Source organism: Pomacea canaliculata, linkage group LG1, assembly GCF_003073045.1.
Source record: "Pomacea canaliculata isolate SZHN2017 linkage group LG1, ASM307304v1, whole genome shotgun sequence".
Lineage (NCBI taxonomy): Eukaryota > Metazoa > Mollusca > Gastropoda > Architaenioglossa > Ampullariidae > Pomacea > Pomacea canaliculata.
In genome coordinates, this window is record NC_037590.1 from 39,239,523 (window position 1) to 39,257,183 (window position 17,661).

At 37.8% G+C, this 17,661-nt stretch overlaps 1 protein-coding gene across 2 annotated transcripts; it reads left to right on the forward strand.

Annotated features, from left to right (window-relative positions):
* Positions 1-122: 122 nt before the first annotated feature.
* LOC112562857 (glutamate dehydrogenase, mitochondrial-like) lies at positions 123-16,422 on the forward strand. 2 transcript variants are annotated; one of them, XM_025248405.1, is made up of 15 exons: positions 123-535; positions 1,231-1,315; positions 1,574-1,756; positions 2,011-2,079; positions 8,940-9,140; positions 9,511-9,597; positions 9,941-10,029; positions 11,187-11,285; positions 11,803-11,943; positions 12,702-12,839; positions 13,155-13,235; positions 13,670-13,793; positions 14,031-14,122; positions 14,278-14,340; positions 15,069-15,188. In XM_025248405.1, the coding sequence occupies exons 5-15, from the start codon at positions 8,996-8,998 to the stop codon at positions 15,186-15,188; spliced, it is 1,179 nt and encodes a 392-aa protein (XP_025104190.1). In that variant the 5' UTR covers positions 123-535; positions 1,231-1,315; positions 1,574-1,756; positions 2,011-2,079; positions 8,940-8,995. The 2 variants fall into 2 exon arrangements, with proteins under 2 accessions (XP_025104190.1, XP_025096319.1); XM_025240534.1 differs by lacking the exons at positions 123-535; positions 1,231-1,315; positions 1,574-1,756; positions 2,011-2,079 and adding an exon at positions 4,565-5,002 and having other exon boundaries at positions 15,069-16,422.
* Positions 16,423-17,661: the final 1,239 nt, after the last annotated feature.

The window sequence follows — 17,661 nt, forward strand, 5'->3', positions numbered from 1 at the left end:
GGGTGAAATGCGTCACGAGGCAGGACAACTCTGCCCTCCCTTGCCTTTCCCCTCGTTACAGGGATTATGTATCGTGAAGGATCACCCGTCATTTCGCCCCAAAGCCTATCATTTTTGTCTCCGCTATGTACATTTCGTCCCAAGACCGAAAAGTCAAATCGTCCCAGGCTCAAAAGACGGATTGATGAGAGATGCCACAATTTAAGTAGCTATATAATGAATTTTACCTAGAGAACCCATCGGGTTTTTGAACCTCGACTAATTTAATTATAGTACCTATATATACACTACGTGGTTGGAATAATGTAGATACGCAAGCTCAGCTGCCTATTTCAAACAGAGCAGTGCAAATTAAGTTTGGCCACCATTTTACTGAAGTCTAAACCAACATATGGCAGCTGATCGATCGGGCCTGGGACAATTCGACTTTTCGGTCTTGGGACGAAATGGACATATATAACTGGGACAAATTTACTTAGGGTGTGGGGAGCAACGACCGGCCACCTCCTGGAGTATATCCAGCTACTTCTACCACGTATATCTTTCTATATTATGATATACTTTTTGTACTCGGTCTGTGTGCTTGTGTGTACAAGAAAAGAACGGTTAATGTTTTCCTGTGTATTCAAAACACGTCATAAAGCGACATTTAAAAGTGTGCTATATACAATGCTCTGTAATTGTTGCTGCTGCTGAACGCAAGTATTGTAGTAATGAACACAGATCGACATGGTCTACTCCAATTTATTTCCCACCACATCACTTGCTTAAGTCACATGCAAGTACGTACTATAGTATACGTTGTATCCAACAAAGATGCAAGATAAGACCGGTCTTGATATTTCCAGCAACGCCTATAAGCAAAGGCTAGTATAGCCAGTGCACGTACAATGCGATCTGACAATCAAGAGATTGGCAAAACCACCGCGTGGCAGATGTTACACAACCTTGACGGCTACGACGATAATAGATACACGTACACTGCGCGTGTTCGTAATTATGTTCAACAATGCCGACTGTAAATTAGCTTATAAATATATTTTTATACTTTACGGTGATCATATTGTCAAAAAGAAAGCATTAAAAAAATAACCCTAACAATTGAAGAACGCATGGGAAGTACTGTCGAATTGTTTGAAGTATGGCCTAAACCAAATATAGAAATATATATATAATGCAGCGGCTTTTAAAAAAAATGAGGGAAATGACTTAATTCTCTGTCTGGTAAAGATTGTTAGCAGTACGTTCACCTCATTGACACGACGAGGATATACACGTACAACGCACTAGCATGCGTGTGGACTGACACACACAGGTAAATCAGTTCAGTGACAGATTTATTTACATTATTTACACATATAACTATTTTTTCTATTCTAACCCACCTACATAGCCTACTAAAACCTATATAGGCTATAGTCCCTAACCCCCTGGGGTGGAGGGTAGAGGAGGTTGTTGTGAGGTGAGCCGCTATTCAGCGGGACCAATTAAAACACCTTGCGGAAAAATATGGTACTTCTCTCGAACTCAGGATGTTCAGAACTAAAGCTTTATAATTTTCTCTTCCAAGCAGGACCAGTCACTTCTTGGTAACGGGTGCGAGCGCTGAATTTTACCTGCTATTTCTGCCGGAAAGGTAGGGTGCTGTGTCACCCGCTGCATTAGTCTGTCTCCCGCTGCGCGAGGAATGAGGGGACGACGAAGTGTCAGCACTACAACTGTCCTAACAAACACTCCCGCTACAATATTTATAGAAGTAAGGCTTTTAACTAATTTAAGTAAAAGTTTATTAGGTTTTTTTTTTAAGTTAGTTCTTTCTAGTTCTTAGTCTGTGTATATGTTATTTGTATGGTTTTTGTTTTAGATCTTTGTTAACGAGCATGTAGAGTTTATAACTCTTCTGCATACGGAATACAATGTTAAGGCATGCATTGTTATATTTTTTTCATTTTATGCAGAATACTATGAAGTAAAAATTTTATATATTTTTATTTTCTGACTTTTTGACAGCTTCATACCGGAAAAGCTTCGTATTCTGTTTGAAACCACCACTAGAGCCAAGATCTTTCGAAAGATATGGTTTGTGCTTTTGTTTTTCTTGATCATGATTTTTCCAAGCTTGTTCTACACAAAAAGATCCCATCTCCAAGTTTTGATGAACCTAGTCAGCCCTAAATGCAATATATACCCCATAATTCAGACATTTTTTTTTTAGGCATGCTGTCTATCCAAAACCAACAGTGCTAGGACCATACATCTACTTCAGCAACTGTTACCAACCAAGTTTTTTAGTTTAGTTTATTCCTTGTTACTGTTCGAGGAGCATAGGGCAGCAACATCTCGCCAGTGGCCCCGGTTTTGGGCAGCCCAGCCCCCATCAGATGGGCCCATGTGGTTCCGAACCAAGTTTCTTATAGGACTTCTATAGTTTTTTTGCATAGTGAGATAAATAGAAATGCCTTGTCTTGTTTGTTTCTTAAGAGAGAAAGAGAGAAAGAGATTTAGTTTCATTGTAGCTGCACTTTAAGAGAACGTTTTTTTTAAAGGGGAAAAATGGATTGACCCACGCAAATCCTGCAGGAGAAGGTGGATTGATTAGAAGCCACACAGAACAAAACAATGTGGCTGCCGCTTTGCCTGATGGCTTAATTTTTTTTCAATTACAGGAAGTTGCTGAGCCATCGCCAGCCTCGTGGGTGGGTTTAACGATGTACTTCACGGGCCAAATGCCATCATTACACGCACATGCCCGTGCTGTCACCTCGTTATTTCAGTCAGCGGAAACTTTAGCTCTAATGAAGATTATAGAGTTAAACTGTGAACTGAAAACTTGAGCTAAAGCGTAGGAGGTCCGGTGGAACTTAATAACAGTGAGAATTTGATCTTTATACTCTTTGGCACAACCTGTGTCCGGTGAGTAACAGGTTTGGTGTGTGCGGTAGCGTCATCTCGTATGCCATCGCCATGCACTTTGGAATGGACCGTACCGAAGATATTAAATACTACTATTAGTACATCAATCTCTCTTTCTCTCTCACACACACACATCACCACCACACACAAGCTCGCGCATGCACACGAGAGCGGGCGTGCACACACACGTACGCACATACATGGCTCTGTTGTTCGTGCTGTAGAATAAATTGTGAAGAGAATAAATTTACTCAGAGAAGTACTGGAATGTTAAATTATAAGCATGCAGCCGCTAAACGTCACAAAATAAGGTCAACACGACAGTAAAATGCGAGGGTGATGATGATGTAGTTTTATAGCGCGCTAGTATCCGCATCACAAAGATGCGCTCAATGCGCGGTGATCCCAGCAGCCACAAAACTGCAGGTCAAATGATAACTTCAAATAAGTTTAAACAAGTGAGTCTTAAGATTTTTCTTGAAAGATGCAATACTATCAGACTCCTTGGTGGTAAAGCATCAATAATTTTAACAGCTATAGAAGTCAAGAAATACAGATCGCGCTTGAAGTGGGATTGTGCGCATACACACCCTTTCAGGAAATCTGATATACCGGACGTCCTCAAAGATTCTATGTAGCACAAGCCATGGTCCCAGAAACAACACATATGCTTGTGCACACGTGCGCTTGAACACGTACAGACGTCCGTCACGCGCGCGCACACACACGCACAAAGAGAAGAGAATAGCAGAAATACAACCCAACTGGGGCTAAGGTGAAGATCGTGACCGACTTCAGTAAAAGACGATCGAGATTTTTAGCGAGGGTCCTCTTAAGGTCGGCGTGTTCCCGAACTAGAACAGTGCAGTGCACGGATCAGCTGATTCGCTTTATATATATATAGAAGAGAATTAGCACAGGTGTACTGAAATCGACCAAAAGGACCCTACGATCGACATGCAGTCTGTGACCTTATTATCCACTGTTCATCAAAACTACCAAATAGCAAAACAATATTATGTAGGCAAGCTTAGAGATATTATCACATTATTACTACGGTCTCCGAACAATACACAACACCTTGCATGCACGTATACGTCGGGCGTTATATATTTTCCAAATTTATTTATTTCGTTTATTTCGTACTTTCGTTTATGTGTGGGAGCTAAATTAAAAATACAAAAAAATAAAAAATAAAAAATATTTTAGCTTCAAAATAATTTTAAAGCTTTGGATTGTGGTAATTCAAACTTATCTGAAGATAAATTTAATAAATATTAATAGCATATTTGTCGATCGCTTGCCCCAGAAACGACTTTCTGAGGGTAGAGCCAGATTCAGGACAGTTAGTGTACTCAACACATTTATTGCTTTAACTGCGCAGTAGAACCAGTTCCGTATCGATACCTTAAGTTTCGTGCGGTTTCATTTTCGCTGTTTAGCCATATATCTTTCATGACTTGGGAGTACACTTATCAAGTTTAGGGCAATATTCTGTACCTTTCCTGTGAATGTGACCTCCAGAAATGAGGTTAGTGAGCTGCATGGACAGCAACTCTTTCGATTGGCCAGACTGGCTCACACCTCCCGTGCCAGTGGATAGGTCAAGGATATCTGTGAACCAATCAAATGAAGCGCTCTCTTTTCACAGGGACGAGTGTGAGAGCTGTGGGCGAGGTGTTCACTTCAGCAAGAACCGAACCACCGACAGTCATGTATCGTCAAGTTGCTCAGGATGTCTCTCGTGGACTTCAGAGGGGACGTCCTCAAGGTTTTCTTGTACGAACTTCAGTCTCTGGAGTTCGCCATTCCTCCGAAAGCAGCGAACCTGAACCTAGTTTCTTTGAGATGGTGGGCATGTTTTTTGACCGTGCGGCTTCCATCATTGAAAATCGTTTGGTGGACCAGTTGAAGGGGAAACTGTCATTGGACGAAAAGCGACAACGTGTAAGAGGAATTTTACGTATCATCAAACCATGTAATCATGCTATTGCCGTTAACTTCCCCATCAAACGCGACAATGGTGAATACGAAGTGATCGAGGCATACCGGGCACAGCACAGTCAGCACAGAACTCCATGTAAAGGAGGTATGTCTGCTCTCTTGTAAATCTCCAGTATTTTAAAACTTTGAATTATTAAATGGGATGACAGGGAGAAAAAACTGAACACAAACTTTATGGAACCTGTGAACTTGAAATACATTATCAGCTCTTTAGTGTGGATTTTTTGCTTCATGTAGTACGCGATTTAAATCTTAACAAAAAATTAATTTTTTTTTGGAGGGGAGGGGTTAGGGGCTGTTAGGTTTTAGGTTGCTAGTGCATACTTTTCGTCAGTCTGATGAATTATAGATTTCCTTGGCACTTCGGACGGTTTCGAAGCATACATATAGTTCATTTTATGAGTAATGTGACCAGTGTTGCGTGATATTGCGTGGGTACAATCCGGCTAGAGCTGTCAAAATACAGCGCATCACAGGTTCACCTGCGGACCTACCTACGAAGGTATGACGGTTCCCAGGTTCATTTTAGCTCAAATCATTGAGGTTGGAAGCTACAATTTCAGCTGGAAATCAAGAACTCTTTAACCTACTTTATATCAATTGTCTTGGGAAATATTACTGTATTTGTAATTTTAAATGCAGCATTTTATGAAACATTTAGAAGAGTTTCTTGGTAAAGTGGTTCACTTGTCTGCATTTTATGGTGCTTAACTGAAATTGTTCATTCAGATCTTTCAAACAAATACAACATACCTTTTATAAATGATGTCTTTGAAGACTTTATTCATTTTTTATCATTATTGAACCAGAGGGCGTTGGGTACAAATGCTGTACTCAGATGGCACATAGAGGTATCAGGTACAATCCCATTCAACATAGGGGAGTGGGACATAAAGTTGTGTAACATTAATCAGAACTGCCTTTACTGGGTGATAAAGATATTTTAGGTTTTTTTAATATCAGTCAACTCTCTTAGCTTGATGGGCCATGATTGTGGCTTTGCCAGTGGAGAGCAATGGGCCACCAGCTTATATGACCCAATATTAGTAAACTGTGAATTTTCTTTTATTATTGCTGTTACCAGAGTAAAAGTAGGCAATTTTCATTACTTTTATTGCAAAGTTCAAGTTCTCTCCTTTCCAAATATTTATAGGTTATGTGGTCTAATATTTACCCGAGAGCAGCAATGTATAAAATCAATATCACCCACTGATGCTTTCGACATCTTAAGAAATATGCCATTGCTTTACTACGTAATTGTATTTTTATGCAGTGCTAAGATGGTTAATATAAGGCTGGCAGATAAGGCTCATGTGTAATCTTGTATATAATACAGTTTGGGCTTTTATAAATACACACACAGGCAGTTGGTATATGCATGTGTGTGTGGCTATTTACTGTCCAATTAACTGAATTTGTTATAGAAGCTACCTCAAAGTTATCTGTTTTATGAGAATAAAATTATATTTTAATGTACACTTTAAAGCAGTTTTCTGTTACCTGCAGTTCTTAGAAAAGTAAGAAAGTATACAGAAATAGCAAGCATCTAGGTTACTTGAAGGCCCTGAAGAAAAGGGCAAAGCAATGAAACTTTTTTTGGAGGGGATGTCTCTTTTTCATCTTGTTCTAACCCTGTGTCTCACCTGCTATCAGTGTTACTCCACATCTTCTCTGGTCCCTTTGTGGTGAAAGGTGAAAAGGGCAAATGACCTTATTGTGGTCTGGGGTCAAAGCTTAAAAGTCAGGCCAGTCCAGACTGATTTTTATCTTAGTCCTTGGAGGCCAGCAGTGCCCAGCTTGGGATGTCACCAGCAGCCACGTCAGCTTGCAATATCCCTCTCAGCAAATAAAATGCATGTGTCATGAGCAGGCAAAGGAGTCTTAACAAACAAGGTTTCTCATTACACTTGGCAGAGACTAAGGTTTCTGGCTTAGGTATGCTGGTAGGCCATCCCCCAGCTTAAACTTACGCTTTTTTACAGCAAGCATTTTAAACACAGAAAAATCCTTCCTGCTATACTTCTTCTGCATATAGCTTTTCTTTTTCAGCTTTACTGTGACACACAAAAAAGCAATCAACAACCAAACCAGGGTGGTATATTGCTGAAAGGGTTATTTAGCTGTAAGAACAGCAAGGGATCTACATTGAGGACATAAGGGGTGCAATTCATTTTATGTATTTAATTTGAGGGTGGCTTAAAAAGTTTTGTTAGTCTATAGTATTTCCCCCAAACTAATCCCTAGAATGATTTTTCAGGATATTAATGATATATGCCCCAGATAAGATTGTCAGCCAGTCAGATGAATTTCATTCATCCGTTAAAGGATATATTGAATTATAAAGTAATGATATCATAAATTTATTGATAACGTTACAAGTTATAACAATCTCCCAGAAGAAGATGACATCCCTATTAGAATAAATGTAGATTTTTGTACGTGAAACAAATAAGATAACCCCTGAAAATAAGTCCTAATAACCCTTTTGGAGTGAAATATAATATCAGACTCTGTCTTATTTTGGAGGAAATAGAATATGGTGGCATCAAAATAACTAAAGACTATGTGTGAAAGGGTTAATCAGAGTTAAGCAGTCAAACATAAAATTAAGTTTTGCCGACAGTTATTAGAATCAGTTCTGTCATTTGTTTATCACAAGTGCATTTCGAGTTGTAGCTTTTTTTTTAGGGGGGTGGATGGAGGGAGTGGTTGGGAGAACATCCATCTGGACTGACCTAATTTGTAAATTGTAATAACTCTGATGACTCCAGGTAATGTAAACTTAAAACATATTGATAAGAGATTATGTAGCTGAAAATTTTATACAATTGAGCTGACATTTGTGATATTGATACAAGGTCTTGACCAACTTTCCAAAATGCTGGTGATAGTTCTAATTTTAAATGTTTTCATTTCATCAGCAGGAAGGAGATATTTTTTTTTTAGGATGTAAGAGTTAGTATCTTGTAACAAACTTTTCGTTTCAAGCAATTCATTTGAAAACAGTCTTGCACTGGGGTTATCATATAACCGTTTACAGCTGGCAGTGGAAAATTTTTTTTGCCACTTTGTCAATTTTTGTGCACTGTTTCATAATAAAATGTGCATGGATAGGGGGAGAGAAAATGCATAACAATGGTTCTAGCATGGGCTCTTTCCTAAAGCTGAAAGTTCTTTGGCTGGGCAGTCAAGTTAGTGTGTGCTCTTGTTTCATTTCAATGTGAAAGTTTATTATCTCTGCTCCAGATCTTATCACCATGACACATTTATGGATTGTGCTAGGAAACAATGAAAAAGTTATTGGTGCACTTATTATGGGTTGAATCGGTGTTATTGAAGTGCTTTAAGTACTAGATTTATTACTGCTATTGTTGAGCTGGTGCTATTGGTGTAAATAATTGCCAGTAGTTGATTCTGCTGTTGCTGAAGATCAGTCCCATCAGTATCCTTTGGCTGTGTTTGTACTTTACTTGGCATAGGCTGATATTGCAAACAGTAAAAGTCAGAGTTAAGCATTATGCTTAAAGATATATCCAACTGAGAGGCTTCTGCATTAGCACATTTTTAAAATACAGGTTAAAAATTGAATTTGAAGTTAAAAGAAAAGGAGGTAGTGTTTCAGACTGCAGGTACTATTGCAGGCATATATTTACATACAAACTAGTTTTTATGTAATCCATGACTGAGGTATGTGAGATACACTGGTACATAGAATGCTAAGGATATTTTTCCTATGTGTTGCATGTGTTGATCAATTTTTCAATAGTTTTAGTACATATTTTTGTTGTGAAAACACAGTTAATAATATTATATTTGAAGAAAATGTATAAGAATGTATGAGACTGGCTCATTTTTTTTTATGTCTGATGTTATTGTTCGCATAGGTCTGTGGCATGCTAGTCTTGTATGAAAATTGAAATTTTCAGAAATAGAATAATTGTGTTATTGGTCTAAATCTGAATTGTTTACTTACTGGAACCCCAAAGATTTTGACATGAAGTGTACTTAAACAATTCTTACAGGTATTCGTTACAGTGAGGATGTGAACATTGATGAAGTGCAAGCTCTGGCAGCACTTATGACATACAAATGTGCCATTGTGGATGTACCTTTTGGTGGAGCAAAAGCTGGTGTGAAGATCAACCCAAGCTTATACTCCGAGAATGAGCTCGAGAAAATAACTCGTCGCTTGACAGTTGAGCTGGCCAAAAAAGGGTTTATAGGTTTGTGATCAACAGATTAACAATTTTTTTCACAAACATTTATACAGTGTGGTCACTGGAGCAGCAAGGGAAAAAAAGAAATTCCATTTTAGAAGCAAATTTATAGTTTTAAATTAATAAACATTAAAATTTGGAAGAGGTATGAAAATGATATACACATTTATGTTGAATGTCTATTTGCTTTAATCAAGATTTTTTTAAAAAGTGTACAGTGTGTTTTTTGATGTCTTGATTTATATAAATATATGTGTGGGAATTTTTATCTATATGAGCATGATCTTCGACAATGCTTAATGCAGTATTATCGTAGTGCCTCAAGGTGTATCAAATCTTATTTTTCATCTTGTAAATCGTGACTGTGTCCTGACAGGACCTGGTATTGATGTACCAGCCCCAGACATGGGAACTGGAGAGCGAGAGATGAGCTGGATTGCTGACACCTATGCCAATTCTCTTGGTGAGAGATTCTGGGAATTTTTTTCATTTGTTATTGTGATGTTTAAGGAATGTAACAAAACTTCTTAGCAGTAATAAGTTGCTTTTCTAGTAGCACAGCTTTATTGCGTTATCTCTTTCATATTTTTTTTAAAATGGTAATTATTAGAATTCCTTTTCTTTGTAGGTATAGTGGAAATTTTCCCTCTTAAGCAGTTTAGGGAACTTGTTCTACTCCTTTTTTGTTTATTATGTTTATTTTTAAACTTTATTTTCTGACATTTGAAAAAAGCATCATGTTTGCCTCTGAGTAAATCAGAACTATTCTGAGGAAAAAGCTTAATAAATGTTTTATTGAATTTTAGGTCATTTTGACATCAATGCTAGAGCTTGTGTCACTGGCAAACCAATTCCTCAAGGTGGTATTCATGGAAGAATCTCAGCCACAGGCAGAGTAAGACTTTTTACCAAAGCATAAAGGACTAATGGTTATCTTGAATTTCCAGTAGAACAATTTCTTTTTTAACTTTATTTGAGATGACTAGGGGAATTACTATCCATTGAGATGTCTGCTGTAAAGTTTCCTCTCATGCTAAGAAAGATAGTTGTTTCCTTCCTAGCCAGTTACCCTATCCTCCCCCCGAGTACCCAGTGTGTCCTTAAAAAGCCCCTCTATCAGTTAATAACCATTTCTATTGTACAGCAGCTTGCCTTTGACAAGCAGGGCACTTGGAATATTTCCAGCATGCTGTTAGGTAATGTGTGTGCAGGCCAGGATCTTCATAGAGTTGCTTGGCCACACGAAATGGCAGCCCACTTCATGGTTGTCATGCATGGTTTTACTGTCATCATAGTGAGAGTGCACCACAGCCTCACACGTGACAGGTTCCTCTGCCATCCCCATAAAATTTAAGGAATAAATCCTTGATGTATCTGGTGGTGTCAACAATCAAATTAATTGAAATAATTGAAAGCTGTGATTCCTTGCTCACTTTGATAAAATCTCCTCTAGACCAACACTTTAACTCATGGGTGTAGACACTTTCTTCAGACAAAGTTGAAGTTGAGAAAATAACATTTTAAAAAATAAATTTTTTTTCTTTGATACCTCACCGATGACATGACTTGAACTCTTTTCCCTTCCCACCGCTGTTTTAGTTTTTAGGCTGCAGAATAGAATTGGCCATCAGTCAACTGAGGGGAAACTTTTAAGGGTATGCTGGGTGACTACTAGAGGAGAGATGGCTGGCCAGTTAAGCTACACTTTGTATTCTTTTGAATGAGTTCTTAGCAAAAAAAAAACTTTACAGCTGGTGTTTAAATTGGTAGTAGAGAATCTCCTATAGTCATTACATTGGACAAGTACGAAAGTATGAAAATTCTATTTAATAGTTGCAAGTAAACTCTTTCTCTAAATATGTGATTGCTATGCTGTAGTATGCAGTTTGTTAAAAACTGAAAAGGACAAAACAGTGTAACTGGTGCATATTTCTTTTATATGTTTATGTTTAAAGAATCACTTGTTCTGATAATTGCTAGTAAATTAGAACATACTTCTTGTGGTGTAAAATTCTTTCAGAAGCCTTGTTTGTTTTTTTCTAAAATTTTTAGGGATTGTACCATGGTGTACATAACTTCATTATGGAGGCAAGCTACATGAGCATGGTTGGCTTGACACCTGGTTTTGGTGATAAAACCTTTATTGTACAGGTAAACTATCTCCACTGTAGTTAATGACTAGCGCACACCTTGCAATATAATTGTCACAAAGTAGTCACACATTATGGTTAGATCACATGCATACTTTTCCAACTTAACACACTTGAATGGTACTTGATCCTTTGAAAAAGGTTGTGAAGGGGAAAGTCATATTGAAGAGTTGTACTCCCCACTTATAAAAACATCCTGGGCACATAATAAGTGTGGGTTCCCACTCTACATATCAGGTGCCAAAAGGTCATGGATGCTTACTTTTGCATACTAGCGCAGTGGTAAAGAGTTTTGCATGTAATGCAAAATGGACAAATACAGTAATGTATACACTCTGAAAGCTTTTCCACAGTAGAAGTCAGAAGATGTAAGAACTACTGCTTTTTATCTTCATGCACTTAGGAGGTCAAAGACCTAATGATTGCTTTGTTGTATATGTTATCAGTAAAAAAAATGACCAGTGACATTTCCACATTCTTTTGGATGCTTAATTAAGAGGTGTGTGATCTGGATTCAGGGCTTTGGTAATGTAGGTATGCACAGCATGCGGTACTTGCACCGTGCAGGTGCTAAGTGTATTGGTGTGATAGAGAAGGATGGCAGCATCTACAACCATCGAGATGGCATCAATCCCAGGGAACTGGAAGACTACAAGATTGTAAGATATGACAGCATTTCTCTTTTATATGTTCTTTATTACCACCACCTCCCCACATTTTTTTTGCTTAAACTTAGTCCTGGCCTTTTACCCCTCCATTAACCCCCATTGGTCTAGTGCAGTGGTTCTCAAAGTATTTTGGACCGCGGACCACTTTACTTAAGTAAAAAATATGGCGGACCACCAAGGCCTAAAAATCACTCTGTACTATGAATTTCAAATTTAAATTGCTGCATTTGCTTAATTAAAATTCAAAACTAAATGTCCTTTTGTGACAGTAGTATAGTAATAAGTTGTACAGTAATAGCAGTATAGTATAGTAATAAGTTGTACAGTAATAGCAGTATAGTATAGTAATAAGTTGTACAGTAATAGCAGTATAGTATAGTAATAAGCTGACATAAAGCTACCTTGTTATTTGTAATTAAAATGTTAATGTGAGGAATGCATCACGTTAAACATCACTTTGCTGACATGACGACTGCAGCCGCGAACCACCTGACCTATGCACGCGGACCACTAGTGGTCTGCGGACCACTCTTTGAGAACCACTGGTCTAAATGGCATTATTTGAAATCAAAGTAAAATCATGCTTACTTGACTATTACATACATTTCAACATAAATTACTAAGATAATGATAACTGCAGTTATATATGCAGTGGCAGATATATTTTCCTTATTGTCTCATGTAACTTGACCTATTGTTTGATATTGGCATTTTATTCTTGTTGTTTCTGTCTCCTTTATTTTTTATAGGAAAATGGCACCATTGTGGGCTTCCCAGGGGCTGCTCCATATGAGGGTAACCTGCTGTTCGAAAAATGTGATATACTTGTGCCGGCAGCAGGAGAAAAACAGCTGACAAAGGACAATGCTCACCTTGTGCAGGCCAAGGTAATCTATAAGTTGACTATTACAGATGCAAGCAGTTTCTTTATGTCTTTGTTATTTGAAATCCTACACCTATTACACCACCTGTAGAGTGCAATCTGGCATAAACAGCCAGCTCGTATGTCTTCAGCCTGTGCACTTGATATTATTTTATTGTTGACACCTGAGCACTTGCTGTAAGGCTTTGGGAATTTCTCTGTTTTTTTCTCCCCATCCAGTACTTTACACCTTCTTCACTTTTCACTAATTATAGGTCTACAGCAGGTAGGTTGAAGCTTTGTGGTTAACATCTGGAATTTTGCTTTGTTTATTCACCAGATCATTGCTGAGGGTGCCAATGGTCCTACAACTGTTGAAGCAGATAAGATCTTCCTGGAGAGGAACATACTTGTAGTTCCAGTAAGATACTTGCTGCATCACATATTGATGACAATATACTGAGAGAATACAGGACAGAACATTTTTAAATGTTTACCATCTATAGTGTGCCTGAACGTAGGATCTAAGCCTGCTTATATATGTGTATGTTTGTGCTGAGAGAGAGATTATTGTAAAATTTTGGCACATGATCAAATTATTATTGTCATGCGTATTGTGCATGCAAATATTCAATCATTGCAAGTGTACAAATATAAATTACAGGAAATTTTATGTAACAAGTAATAATTTGAAAACATTTACTAAATATAGTTCACTTATTAGGAAGAATATTTGCTTGAAATTTATCTCTTAAAAGGAAGTTGTATACACTATTGCATTCTTCTATTGGACATAAGTAATGTAAAATGAAAGGAGGATATGATTTAAATGTGTACTCTTGTCTCCATTTGTAGGATTTGTTTGTCAATGCTGGAGGTGTGACTGTCTCATATTTTGAATGGCTGAAAAACCTGAACCATGTAAGTTATGGTCGACTGACATTCAAGTATGAGAAGGACTCAAACTACCATCTCTTGGGTGAGTACAAAGATAAGATTTACGATAGTCATGGTTTAAGAAATAATGTTTCTGACATTGAACATTTTAAATCCAAAGAGTTACCTACTTTTCTCCACCATTCTCTGGATTAGTGGGTTGAGGGTCACTTCCTATTAATGTTACAAAATGAACAAATATTACATGCATTAACCTGTGGCTTAGTGTATGGACTAAGTGTATACTTTTGAAATACAAGTTAGGATTTTCTTTTGGCAGAGAGTGTACAGAGATCCTTGGAGAGAAAGTTTGGTAGAAATGGTGGAACCATTCCTGTCCTGCCTACAGAGGATTTCGAACAAAGGATTGCTGTAAGTTTGCCTTTTATTTTCACAGAACCCTAACCCTAACTTTCACAGAAACGAGAAAGATACATTTTATTGAATTGTTTAAGTATCTAATTTGTTGGCAGTATTATGTACAGATTTGTACAAGGGAAAAAATGTAACTGTTTCCCATTTTCCAGGGTGCATCAGAAAAGGACATTGTTCATTCTGGTCTGGAATACACCATGGAGAGATCTGCTAGAGTAAGTGTTTTAGTTGTGAAAACTTATACATATGTAAACTTAATCTTCAAACATGTTCCACATATTCTTACGGCTGTGTCTTACATTATCATTTTGTTCGTGAGCCATAATTACCCATTTTGTGTAAAGATTTACCTTTAAAAAGAATGAACTTATTAAAAATGGCATTTTTTATCTCATGGTTAAAATGATAATCAAGCTAATTTGTCTTAGAAGAGTCAAGCAGATAGTTGATTACTTTTGCTTATGGCACTGTCACATGGACTACACAAAACAGCTCAGAAAATAGGTTTTCAAACCACTATTTCATTCATCATAAGGAAAGCATGAAACACGATGTGTTTTATTACAAGCATGCAAAATAGTTGCTTTAGAGAAATTTTATAAATGTGTTTGTGGAGCTTTTTAAAGTCATGGACTAAATAATCCCTTCCTTAGGACCTCCCCCCCCCCTCCCAAAAAAAAATTGTCATTTGTACATGCTGGAATGGAAGGAGAGATGAATAACACAGTAAAGGGGTTTGCTGCTTGCAATTTCTTATTTCATTTTCTGTTAATTCATGCGTGAAAATCATGGCTATTTACCACAGGAGGTTTTTTTTTTTTTTATGAGTGGAACTCCTATATAGGCAAGACAGACTTGTGTCCATGTTAACTAACAGAACTTTGCTGTTGATAGAAAACTGAATCCCTGTAACCTACTTGGTTCAATATATTTATTTTTACAGAATATTATGAAGACATCCATGGAACATAACCTGGGGCTTGATCTACGCACAGCAGCCTACATTGCTGCCATTGAGAAGATCTTTCATGTATACAGGGAAGCAGGCTTGACATTCACGTAAAGATGGTGTCAGCCAGTTTGTATTTTATTTTAGGGTTTGTTTCTGTGGACTCCTGCATCTTATTCTCATTATGACAGAAGGAAATATCTCAGCTTTTATAAGACCAGTTTGGCTTCATTCTCATTGCAATATTTGCACTTTTTGTTATTATGCAACATTTGCAAAATGTACTCATATACTTTGTACATTGCATATACCTTTTCCCATTTATACTCAGAGATCTGGGATTGGTCTTGTTGTTCTCTTATATGTTTAAATGAATGGTAGTACTGCAAAATAATTATGTGTGCTATAGTAGAACTATGCATTTAAAATTTTGTTATAGCAGCTTTGATGCTGTTGACAAAGAGATTAATATGTTAATATGACTTTTTATGTAGATCTGGACAGATTTCATCACATTTTAAGTTTCAGACAGGTTCATTAGATTATTTTTCAAAGACTAAAGTTACTTGATATTTTTATTCCACCAAGAATATTACATCATCATGAGAAGTAGATTATGTGAAATAGCATAGAAGGTTGGTCATCATCATAAAAGGTATTAACAAACCCCTCCCTTTTTGTATTATTACCATTTTGTATCCATATAGATACAAATTTAGGCTTTCTTGACAATCAGAATCTCGCTGCCTTGTCCATAAAATTGAAGTTGTTGTAAAATAGTCTTGTCGAAAATAAGGATTACATGATAGGAACCATGAAACTCATCTGAGATACTGCAAGAATTGTCAATTAATTTTTTTCATGTCTGTGTGTGCCACGTGCCCTTAAAATAGGGATTGGCAAATGTTAGAACATCATCTCTGATCAATGAAGAACAGACCAAAAAAAAAAACAACGAAAGAGCAGAATGATGTGTTCCACAAATATTTTGAACATTTGATCCTTTGCAAGCATTCATATAGCATGAAGAGTGCTTCCTTGCCCCCTTTTCTAAAATTCATTTTGCCAAGAAACTCTTGTGCCGATGGGTTTTACTTCATAGTGCAAGCCTTTATGGTATGGTGTTGAAATTTCATTTACCTGTGGAAGGTGGGATCTGACAACCCTTCCCCTGCAACCCCCAACGCTTGAGGACCATAATTTGATACTTCAGATATATCTTTGGCATACCATTAAAAGGGCCAGTCCTTATACTTCCATATTCTTTTTTAACCACATTTTATGAATAGAATTGTCAAATCTGAATAAATCTGTGATGTACTTTTTGAACAACAGATAATTTATTATCGGGAAATGTGTGGTGTTTTTGTGTTGGCACATACTCAAGGTGTTGATGAATGTAAGATGTATTAACTCAAGAAAAGCTCTAAAAATAATGTGGTAACAATGAAATTTGACCCACCACCAATTGGTGCAACTTTCCTTGTAGTGGTGTGGTGGCTTGCATGCATTGTCGATCCACAGAGATATGTTGGCATGAGCCTTGTGCTCCTGGCAGGTCTAATCAAGCCAAACAGGTTTGTTGGGGAAGAGGCCAGACTAAAATGTTGCACCCTGGCCCTGCAGGTTGGGGGTTTTGCTTAAGGCCAACAACTCGCTTGTATAAAAAAAAAACAAACAAAAAAAAACCAGAAACTGCAACAGTACCACAACAGGGGCCTGGTCGGGAAGATTCCTCTCTAGAAGAGCGTGTGCTGGTTGAAGCCAGCTTGCCAGTTTATCTTTTGATGACCAAGGCAAAAACCAGGAGAGGGACATGGAACATCAGAACCCTCTACGAAAGGGAGTAGCACTGCTGATGTCAACAGAGGCAACAAAGGCACTGATGGCCTGGGAACTAGTCTCGCCATGGCTCATGTCAGCATGATTCAACCCTAAAGGAAGATCACCATCATCCAATGCTATGCACCAAAAATGCAGCAAATGAAGAGGAAAAAAAAAAGACTTCTACAGCTCCTTGCAGTCTCTGCTTGACTGCACACCAAGAACAGATCTGAAGATCATTATGGGAGACCTAAATGCATAAAGGGAACTTATAATGGGAAGACATGGTGTTGGCACCTGCAATGAAATGGGGAACTCTTCACAGACTTATGCACTTTCAATGATCATGGCATCAGTGGCACTTGTGTTCCCACACAAAAATGTACAGTAGACAACTTGACTTTCCCCTGATGGCCAGACAGAAAACCAGATTGACCACATAACAGTTGCTCGAGAGCAGAGAAGGAGTCTCCAAGATCTCTGAGAAGAGGTGCAGATGTTGCTTCAGACCACCAGCTCCTAGTGGCAGTCTTCAAGATTAAGCTGAAGACCATTGATCCAGCTGGTAGACCACACCACGTTCAATACTCAATACCTCAAGTACAAGGAAACAAGGGAAAATTATAGCTGTGTAGTCAAGAATAAGTATGAGGCCTTTTCAGACTGACAGAAGAAGAATCAGTGGAAGAACACCGGTCAACACTCAAGACATTTGGAAGACACCCTGTCCAGTTGTTCTAGGGAAGAGGGAAAGAAAACAAGG

Excerpts from the sequence above, each read along its gene's own strand:
- LOC112562857 (XM_025240534.1), top strand. The coding sequence starts at position 4,627 with ATGTATCGTCAAGTTGCTCAGGATGTCTCTCGTGGACTTCAGAGGGGA. Across the intron at positions 10,030-11,186 it reads GAATCTCAGCCACAGGCAGA|GGATTGTACCATGGTGTACA; the intron begins GTAAGACTTTTT and ends TAAAATTTTTAG. Across the intron at positions 14,123-14,277 it reads ATTTCGAACAAAGGATTGCT|GGTGCATCAGAAAAGGACAT; the intron begins GTAAGTTTGCCT and ends CCCATTTTCCAG.